Source organism: Tetrao urogallus (genome assembly GCF_951394365.1).
Source record: "Tetrao urogallus genome assembly, chromosome: 19".
NCBI lineage: Eukaryota > Metazoa > Chordata > Aves > Galliformes > Phasianidae > Tetrao > Tetrao urogallus.
In genome coordinates, this window is record NC_136832.1 from 5,360,018 (window position 1) to 5,370,360 (window position 10,343).

Genomic DNA, 10,343 nt, shown 5'->3' on the forward strand with positions numbered 1-10,343 from the left:
TCTTTGCAGCAGGAGATGATGGAGTGATGGTAGCATGGAATCTTAGCGTGCAGAGCGTTAACAGGGCTGGCTTGGTGATGGAGGTTGGCATTACTCTGTAAGCTGTGCCCCAAAACAGGATGGTTTTGCATGTGGTGAAAAAGGCCCTTTTCATCCTATGAGCTCTGGATGCTTTCAGCTCTTCAAACCCAACAGTGGTTTTACTTGTGTTAATGTTTCACACTTCATTTTTTCTTTTTTTTTTTTTTTTCCCCCCCATTTTCTGTATTCTGTACTGGGGGAGATCATGTGCTACTCCTGCTTCTTGTTGTTACGTGCTCCGGTGGTGCAGTGGGTGATGGGATGGTGGGAGAAAAGTCCACCCACCTCTCAGGAAAGCGTGAAGCTGAAAGTGAGGGAAATGCCTGGGGCTTAATGCTTACAAGAACTTATCTCCTAAACCACTATGGTGTTTGTAAACAGTTTTATATCAGAAATAATGATTTATTTTTGTTTGGTTGGTTGTTTTTTAACTTGACTCTTGTGTGCTCTGTGATCCTCATGTTTTTTAGTGTGATGCTGATTTTGCTTTACCCTTCACCCCAATCCTGGTCTCCTGAGCCTGAGTGGCCCCAGGACTGTGCCCAAACCATCTGTGTTCAAAGGGAAGGCTGCAGCACGACCTCAGCAGCGCCTCACCCGGGTCTCACTGTGAATGCTGGATGAATTCAGCGTGTGCATGAAATGCTGATCAGCTCAAAGCCCGTTGGAGGGTGGCTGCTGCTGCTTCATGCCTCCATCCGACCCAGCTGTGTGCTCTGGCAGCTCAGCTCTGTGGGGCTGGTCCTGCAGCTCCGTGCTGCCCTTCTGTTCCTCCCTGTGAGTGGTTCCTTATGGGGACAAACGTAGATACTGCTTGTATTTTTTAACGCTTTTGTATCTTATTGCTGTGTCACGGGGCACTGTTTGTCATAAAGGTTTTCTAAGATAATCGTTATTGGAGAATTCTGTCATTTTGTGTGTAACTTTTAAAAAAAAAAAAACCCTAAAGGTGCTATGGTAATAAAAAGAAATAAACTAAATTTTAATTGATTATATTGGAGCATTTGTCTTTGCTGCGCTGCGTCCCAGAAGCTTCTGGGCTTTAGTTTCTTGGGCCCGGCTCTGGATACGGGCACCGCGATCCCGCACCTCGCCTACGTCAGCAGCGCCGCGAGCCGCTCCCGAGCAGCGGCACAAGCGGCCGTTGGGTCACAGAACCGTCGCGGAAGGCGCGAGGAGAGGAGAAGCGGCGCAAACCGGAGCGGCAGCGCAGCCGCTCTTCCCGCGCTCGGCGTTTTCTGGGATAGGCGGCGCCAGCGGGGCGCGAAGCTGCGGCTCCTGAGCGAGCAGAGAGGCTCAGAGCTCCGCCCGGCCGCCAGGGAGCGATGGCGGCGCCGCTGGGGAAGCGGAAGTGGCCGTGCGCCCGGCGGGGCGGCGGAGCGGCCTATAAAGGCGCGGGGTCGGCCATGGAGGCGAGGGATCTGCGCTGGGAGACGCTGGAAGCCCTGCGTGCCTCCAGCAAAGGCCGGCTGAAATACTTCCGTCACTCGGACAGGGACGAGGTGAGGCTCCTGGGGCCGGGGCGGCGGGAGCCCTTCTCAGCCGTAGGGCTGGGCGGTGCTGCGCGGAGCCGCGGGTCGCCGTCACCTTTCTTATTCGCCAAAACGCGTTTCTCCCCAGGATATCTTGGAGGGATGCATTTCTCCTCTGATGCTGTCCTCCTATGCCGGATGGGTCCTGGATAGGATGGCCGGTTCGTCGGCCCAGGCGGCGGCACGCTCCGGTTGTGCGCCCGGCGGTGCCGCTTCTCACACGGCTCCGCCCGCTGAGGAAAGCTCAGCGCCCGCCTGCGAGGAGCCCTCACCGCCCTCACGGAGTGAGACCAAGGTAGCTGTAACTGCAGCCCGCACTGAGAAAAAGAGCTTCCTCACCGCTGTGAAACGTCTGATACGTTTTGGGTTCTGCTGTGTTAATTTGTGGAGGGGGGGGGCTGCTTCAGCTCTCTGTGGCATAACCGGGGTGATGCGATGGGTATGAAGAGCAGCGTTCTTTAAAGGGGCCGAAGGGGGGAGGCTGAGCTGTGGAGCAGTGAAGTTGATGAACCCCCTGAGAACAAATGTCTGCAGCTCTGCATTAGAGAGTTTCATGCACAGCAGTGATGTTGAGTGGTGAAGGTTTGCACCGTCTTGGCCCCGTGTAGACTTGAGGAGTATATCAACAGGATCTGACAAAAGCTCTTGGGGAGGCTGAGGGCTCCTTCTGAAGAACAGTCTAAAAAAATAAACGAATCCTGGTTTCCTCCAGCTTAACATCTTCTGTGAATGCACAGAATGCATGGGGGTTCCCTCCAGTCTAAGTCAGTGAGCTCTTGCTATCTCTGCTTCCAGATTTAATGACTGGGAAAAGTCATTGTCCAACCTTGACGTAGCTGACAGAAGATACCTTAGAGTTGTGAGGCTGGGTTATTTAACCGCTCTACAAATTGCATGTTGGTTGACTCAGCTGTCTGTTTTTCCATGAATAATGTGCAGTTTAAGAGGTTTCCTTCATGAGTTTTGGATGCTATGTTCAGTCTACTTGTATGCTGGCCTTGCAGGGAAGCAGTGATCCTGGTGTGCTGGAAGTGAATCAAGAAGTCCTTCCAATCCCTCCTGTATCTAAAATGGCAAAAGTCGAAGGCTGCATTCAGATGTATGAAGAGATATACAGGATGAAAGGAAGGGTAAATAAAAACAAAAGCGTGACTGATCCTAGACCACTGTCTGGGACATTGGTGTAGGACAGCATCACGTGGACCCCGTTGCTGTCTCTGGACAGCTCTGCTTGTATTTTCTTCTGGTGAATTCGGGTGCTACACTGTGGTGCTTCTGGCACCTGTGCATCCTGCAGGAGAGGCTCCGGCAGCGGCAGGAGCAGCAGGAGCAGATGGTGAGGGCAGCATGCGACATGGCGAGAGAACAGCTGAAACGGTTTGATGAAATGAAGGAGCTGAAGCGGCGTCAGGAGATCCAAGAATTGCGGGAAGTGATGGAGAAGAGGTGAGATTAGCTCTCGTATCCTTAAGATGTTTTAACGTTTAATCAAAGGGAGGATTAATTCTTGAAAAATATTACCAGCAATTCGCTGTGTGTGTGTGACTGTGTTTTCTTGTTCATGTCTTTAACAGAATGCTTTTTCTGTATCTGTTTTAGTTTAAAGGAAACTCAAGGACAGCAAGAGAAGCTGAAGGAAGAACACCGACACAGAGCAAAGGTGTGTGACAGTTCTGTGTTATCAAAGAGCATGGCTCTGCGGTGGGAAGTGAGAAGAGCCAACTGATGTATTTGCCAGTACGTGGCAGTTGTGCTGTGAGAAGATATTCTGTGGTGCTGTCCTCAGCCCTGCTGCATTGTGGTGGAAGTGTGGTAAAGGCGCACACGTTGTAGGGCGGAGCAGTGAGCTGAACTGAGCTAACCTCTGTTCAAAGATTGCTGATGAGGGCTTTTGTTCCGCTCTTTGGAACTGGTCAAGGCATTGTGTTTAGTAGAGGAGGCACTATTCTTTAGGGGCTGGTTTGCCTTTTGTAAAGTCAGAGTAGTTTATCTCGTATATAAAAGTGGCGCTTTGGGATGTTCTTAGGCAGATCTTTATACCTTTGCTGACTTACTTGAGGAAAGTGGAATATGCTTTCTGTCTTTAGCTTCTACCTGAATCTTCTTGAATCTCTTTTTTTCCCTCTTTCTAACCCTATGACTACCAAACAGTCCTAAGGTTCCCTTTGAACCTCCAGTCCTGTGGTTCCAAGGGTGCTGTAGGCAGCAAAATTTGTCAGTCGTGCTTTTCCAGGCTCTGTAGTACTTCTGTGGGGGGAATTCAGACCATAACTGAAGAAAAATTGTGGGATTTTTGTGGTGTTTTTTTTTTCCGTATGCATCTTCCTTTCCTCGAGACAGAAAGCACCTCTAAAGCTGCTGTTACTGGACTTTGTCTCATCCTCTCTCCAGATACTGAACCTAAAGCTGCGTGAGGCAGAGCAGCAGAGGCAGCGCCAGGAAGAGCAGGAGCGATTGCGTAGGGAAGAAGGCCAGGAAAGATTACGTCGCCTTTATTCAATTCAGGAGGAACTGCTGCAGCTGAACCAGCAGATTGATCCCAATTACAAGCACAAGGACTTGCTGAAAATTGACCTTTCTGCATACAGTAATCGAGGTAACCAGATCTGCGGACTGGTGTCAGGACTCATCCGCACCACTAGTGAGGTAAAGGGTTGTTCTTCCCTTTGCTTGTCCCTTAGAGCTTCCCACGATTCTCTTCCAAGGCAGCTTGTTCTAACACAGCCTAGTGCTTCCAAGGCTTTGGGCTCTTTGATATGGTGGTCTATGTATAGCAGAGCCAAGGACTGGTGCTGTATTGCCTTCTCTGTGTCTTGATAGAGAGGTTTCCCTTCTCAAGTGGATGTGGCCAATACTGAACAAGCCCTGAAGGAAATGCGAGGGCTGATCTCCAGCATGCAGCAAGAAATCGCTGCAGCTGTGGAAGAAAAGAAGAGGAGAGATGAGCAGGAAAAGAAACAGAAGCAGGAGGAGTTACTGAAGAAGCAGCAAGCAGAAGCTCAGACTCCTGCCCCTGTGCAGCCAGCGGGAGGAAAGCAGCAGAAGGGAGGTTGGTTGGGCTTTCTTTTCTCTCCTCATTCTCCTTTTCTCTTTATGCTCTGTTTTACTGTTTTGCCAGATGCTATTTTGGAATCTTATTCTTGTGACAGCACAACTTCTCTAACTTTTTAAATTGTTGTTGTTTTTTTTATGCAGCACTTTCAGTTAAGGCAGGGGAAGGCGTTATGAAGTGGTACCAGCAGCTTCAAGACACTGCGGCCCAGTGTGCTGCTGCTTTCAGTGCAATGAGCCACTCCAAAGACACTGAGGTATGAACAAGTGATTAACACTGCTGAAGCGTGATTATCTTCCTCTAGTGGATGTGAGGGAGCTTTCGTGAGAACAGTTTCTAACAGCCTTTGTTCAGTCTGCTCATTCATGCTGTTGTATCACTGAAGCTCTGCCTTCCAGTCTTGGTCAGACTTCTTGTTCTGTGAAGGTTTTTGGAGTGGTGGTGGGTTTCTTTAATTGTTGTTGTTCTTCTGCAGGTAAAGAAGATAAGAATGGAATTGCAGAAAGCAGTTACCATCCCTGTGAGCCAAATCTCTACCATTGCAGGTCAGGAAAATGCTAAGAACCCAATCCAACTATAATGCCTTTAGCTGTGATGATTTTGGTAGGACACAAATACCCAAAGCTTCTATAATTACCCCTACAAGAGAGAGCTGCTATAGGAAGCGCCGGATTCTTTAGAGCACAGCATTGCTTATGGTTTTCAAGTGTCTCGCTTCCCTCAGAGGCACCTTGCTTCATTGTGATCCCATTTCTTTAATTGCAGCAGTTGGAGGAGCCTCGCTCCTCAGGGTGTAGATCTATGGTTTCTTGATAGGATCTGATTAAGATTTGTCTGTTTTCTCCTGACCTTCTGTCTCTACATTTCTGCTCTATTTACAGGCTCTCAGCTAAGACAAATATTTGACAAGCTCAATAACTTGCTCTCTGGAAAGCCTGTTCAGAGCGCAGGGGAAACGGTATTGGTGACTCAGCTCCCACAAGGCCTGGATTTTGTTTATTACAAGCTTGCAGAGAAATTTGTGGTGAGGAACTATTCTCTTTATCGAGCAGATAAAGGTAGCTGGTGCTTTAGGAAGTTCTTTTGGACGCTGTTGTCCCTCTTCAACTTTTTCTTCCCCTTCCAGAGACAAGGAGAAGAAGAAGTAGCTTCTCACCGTGAGTCAGCTTTCCCAATTGCACTGGTGATATCAGGGATCTGGGAAGCATACCCTCGAGTCGGAGAACTCTTTTTAGCTCATCTGCACAAGACGTGCCCCTATTCTGTGCCATTCTACCCTGCATACAAAGAAGGAGCTTCTATGGAAGAATATCAAAGGTAAATTAATTACTGAAGTTCTTCAGCTGTAGAAGGGCAAATAGTGTTTTCTCCTGAGTGAACTCCACTCTTTCCTGTCTTTAATTACAAAGGCATTGCGCCATGTTGGCACAGACTCTGAAGGTTTACTCAGAAGTGTGCAGCTCTTGAAGGTGCACCCCTGGAGGATGCTGTGTCCTTCAGCTTTGGGAATATTTTTAGGGGCAATGGAAGCTCTTTTGCTTCATCTTCCCAAAGAGCAGGTAATAGCCATGGCTTGGTTTCAGTTGAAATATCCAATACAGGACTTAAAGATTGTGTGTGATATAAATCAGTGGAATATATGATCCATGAAGTAACAATCAGCCTTTGCAGTAATTCTTACAGTTTCAGAGTATCCTTCATCTCAGCAGGGTTGACTTAAAGCTGAGAGCTGCAAAAGTTGGTCTGAATGTGTTTAGTTGTACTAATATTGTAACATCTTCTCCTATTTAGGATGCTTGGGTATCTAGTTCAGGATTCTAAGATGGAAGAGGAAGATCATTTTCTTAAACGGATGTCAGGACTGATTCGTCTGTATGCTGCTGTCATTCAGCTCCGCTGGCCTTATGGGAACAAACAAGGGGTATGGATGTGTAACAGCACAGTCAGAACTTTTGCTGCTATCCCAAATGTATTGAAAACTCAGCTTGCAGCTGAAGTGTGCTGAACCTAAACCAACTTGAGATGTGTTTGGAGGGAGGTGGTCACAACTGGAACAAACAAAGTAATTTGTAGCATAGACCTTTGCTTTTGTAGTACTTTCATCACAAGTCATATGTAAGGCTGTTGTAAAATAACTATAGAAGAGAATGGAAGTTAAAAGATATGTGTTTTTCTAATAGTGTTTTGCATGTTCTGTAACATTAAATTGTTTTACTGCTTTCTAGGCCCATCCCCATGGGCTGAGCTATGGGTGGTGCTGGCTTGCTCAGATGCTGAACATGGAACCTCTGGTGGTTGTGACAGCCACACTTCTGTATGATTTTCTGGAGGTCAGTGATGTCACAGTGTGAGCCCACTTAGCAGCAGAGCACTGAAAAAGAACATTAGCAAATGGGATTTTTGTCTCTTTAATTAAAAAAAAATAAAGTCATGCTTGTTTTCTGAGATGAGACAGTCACAGGGATTACTGGTGGTTAAAGGGATCCCAATTGGTGATGTTTTAGTATGAGAAAGAAGAGATTGCTGACAGGTGGGGTTTTAATAGCTAGTTCTTTTTTTTTAACCTGTCCATGTTTTCCTCAGAAAGGAATGTGAATATTTCCAGGTTCCTGTATATACAGCTTTGGGGCTGAATCTAGTTCAAGATTCCTAATATTTTAAAAGTAGTTGCGTGCTCCTGTAAGAGTAACATCTGCTCATCATTTGGTGCCAGTCTGTACAGTGCAGTGCAGAGAGTGAGGCCCTGTGGCCTTTTCAGCTTCTGTTGCTACTTCATAAGACAGGATGGATTCTTTCTCATTGAAAGGGACAGAGCCTAACCTGTATTGATCCTGCAGCCTAGGATGCAGGGATGTCCTAAATAAGAGCCAAATCTGAAGGTTGGAGGTAGGAGAGGTGCATTGTCAAACACGATCCATTTGTATGCAGCTCTTGTGCTTCTCCAGTGCCTTCTAAAAATGTACAAAATGCAAAAGTAAAGTACAGAACACACCAGAGGTGTTTGATAGACTGTCTGCATGAAGAAATGATGGTTACATACTGCAGTATTCAGGATTGGGAAATGGCCACAGTGTGCCTCAACAAATGGTGTTTTGGGGAGAGGTGTTATATTTTGGTGGGTGGAGGGGGTAGAGACTGGCATGAGAGGAGGGTCACACCGAGGTGGTGTTAGTGACAACCACCCATTCAACAGGAAGAAGCAGGTGGTTGTTCCAGCAGTGGGGCAGCCAGGAGGCTTTGTTTCTTTCTCAGTAGATGTAGGTGTCTTTCTTAGTGTTCAGATGAAATATTAAGACATCGACATTGAACAAGTTGATTGAAGGCGTCGTGCTAAACTGAGGCCCAGAGCCGGAATCTGATGTTTGTGTGTTCCTGTACCGCAGGTGTGTGGCCATGCTCTCATGAAACAGTACCACTGTCAGTTCTGGAAGCTGTTGCTGGTGATGCAAGAAGACTATATCCCACGGTATGGTGGTTGTGTTTGGGATGGGAAATAGTCCCCATCTTTACCTTTTGAGTTCTTGCTCTTAAGTGACTCCTCCACCTTTTCTCATCTCTCTCTGCTTGTAAATCAAACTCAGCTAAGTAGATTTTGAGACATGCTGTTATTCCTGCAGGATTGAAGCAATTACCAACGTGGGACAGAAGGCTTCTTTAACACGTTTCAAGCAATTCCTGCAGGTAAGACAACTTTTTTCAGTTCTCAAATTGTTTTTTTCCTTTGCTCTGTTCTATACATGCCTCACTCCAATAATGAGGCTGGTGCTGCTAGCAGCATGCTTGATAGTCCAGCCTTGTAACTATGATGTAACCTGTCTGTTGGTTAGTGAATTTTCTTAATGATAGTTGCAGTGCCAAACATCTCACTTCCTTCTTACCTCACATGCATTTTTCTTAGTGAGAATGTATTCTGATGTAATGAATATTCAGCGAAGACTGGTGGCAGTGAGAGGAGGCACGCAGGTTGGGGAGGGTTCTGCTGAGTCATTTCTAACAGCTGAATTTCGTCAGCAGCTTGCTTGTTTTTGCTGTTGCCCTGATTAGCTGTAAGGGGAAGCTGATGTTTGGAGCTGTTCTTTGTAGCATCTGTGCAGCGCTGTGTTTTGAGTAGGTGTTCTTTCAGAGGAAGCCTGCAGAACTGTTAAATGCTGGATTTTGTTTTGTGAATGTTGTCTTAAACTGAAGCCATCGTCTTTTAACGTCATACTTTGCGCTTTAATTTCAAACAAATTTTTGTAAATTTTTGTACTTTATTAACAATACAAGAGATGGCAAACTAAGATATCTGTTTCTTATTTCTTTTTTTCACTTTTTTTTTGTTGTCTTTTCTTCACTAGGAAAGCCTACAGAAAAAGGACATCCCATTACCAAAGGGCTTTCCTCAGCCTTCCTTCTGGAGGTCCTGAACTGCTGCATACTTCATCCTCCCTGGATATCAGTGCTGTCAGAGCTCCTTCGTGAGCACTGTGAACATCGATGGACATGGAGTTTATGTTCCATCAATTTGTTTCTGTTTAATAATTTTATGTTGGACAGAACAGAGTCCAGTTTTATTTGTTGGAAGTGATGCAATCTGGTCTTTGTGTTTTTATAAGCTTTTGTATAGTAAATTATGGAACACTGAGGATTTCTACTTTGCATGTTTAGACGTGCAGAAGATGCTTTAAGTGCAGCATTCTGATTACTTCCAGATTTCAGAATTGAAACATTCGCTTGGTGCTGTTCTGTTCGTGGAAGTGAAAATACCTCAAAGCTTTATGAAGTCTTAACAGAGGATGAACCTTGGAAACACACTGGGGAAACCTTGAAGTTTTGTTATTTATTGTATCTCACTTGTATAATTTGTTTTCAACTATGGTGATGTATTTGCATCCTGTTTCTTGCAAACGACATCTTGAAATTACCGAGAGATTGGTGAAGGGTCTTTGGCCAATCAGCCTTGACATTTATCTCTGTTGAATGTAACTTTGCTCCAAGACAGTGCTCTTCATTTAAGAGAGGTAGACGTGCTGTTCTCAAAGCTGTGTGAGGATATAACTCGGTGGGGAAAGAACTGAGTTCCTAAAACTACAGAAATGTCCCTTATCCACTGAGTGCTTGGAAATTAATGATCTATTTTATTAAAAAAGTGGTGAAAGGAGGCATTCGTCGAAGCACTTTTGCCAATGTTCTGCCACCACTTGAGGGGAAGTGGCACACTTGAGTTCCTGCAGTGCACTGCCTTGTATTTTATAAGCGCCTTTTAATATCAGTCTATTTCTTTCAGAGTTATGCCATTTTTATTTATCAAGTGCTGTAATACTTTTATGCCAATGGTGGCTTATTCTGAGAACAGTTCATTTTTAGAATCTGTTTAATATTAAAAATGTATTAACTTTTTTTTTTTTTTTTAACCTGTTGCAGTTTGTGACTTTTCTATAGCTGTTGGAGGGAGATGTCAGTAAACTCAGTGGCTTCCTTCCCAGTGGATGTGGGAGATGAGGGTGGGAGGTGTCTTTCTTTGATGCACAGTGCTGTTCTTGAACTATTTTGGTGGTTTCCAAGATGAGAAAATTTGCTTCAGGGTTTTGAAAGGCAGTGCATGATTTTTGCACAATACAGTTGCCAATTAAAACTTATTTTTACCAGGTAGCTTTTTGATATTCATGAAGACTTCAGAATTCAAAGCTGTAAAAAGT

General features: G+C 45.5%; 1 protein-coding gene across 1 annotated transcript; it reads left to right on the forward strand.

Moving 5' to 3' along the window:
• Positions 1-1,406: 1,406 nt before the first annotated feature.
• Positions 1,407-9,071, forward strand: GLE1 (GLE1 RNA export mediator; the record flags this gene model as incomplete). The annotated part of the gene is made up of 16 exons (XM_079544745.1): positions 1,407-1,583; positions 1,702-1,908; positions 2,618-2,743; positions 2,839-3,059; positions 3,213-3,273; positions 4,005-4,259; positions 4,434-4,662; positions 4,809-4,921; positions 5,141-5,210; positions 5,547-5,689; positions 5,792-5,982; positions 6,457-6,586; positions 6,891-6,995; positions 8,049-8,131; positions 8,283-8,346; positions 9,003-9,071. 16 exons carry the CDS (start codon positions 1,407-1,409, stop codon positions 9,069-9,071), a joined length of 2,244 nt encoding a protein of 747 aa, XP_079400871.1.
• Positions 9,072-10,343: the final 1,272 nt, after the last annotated feature.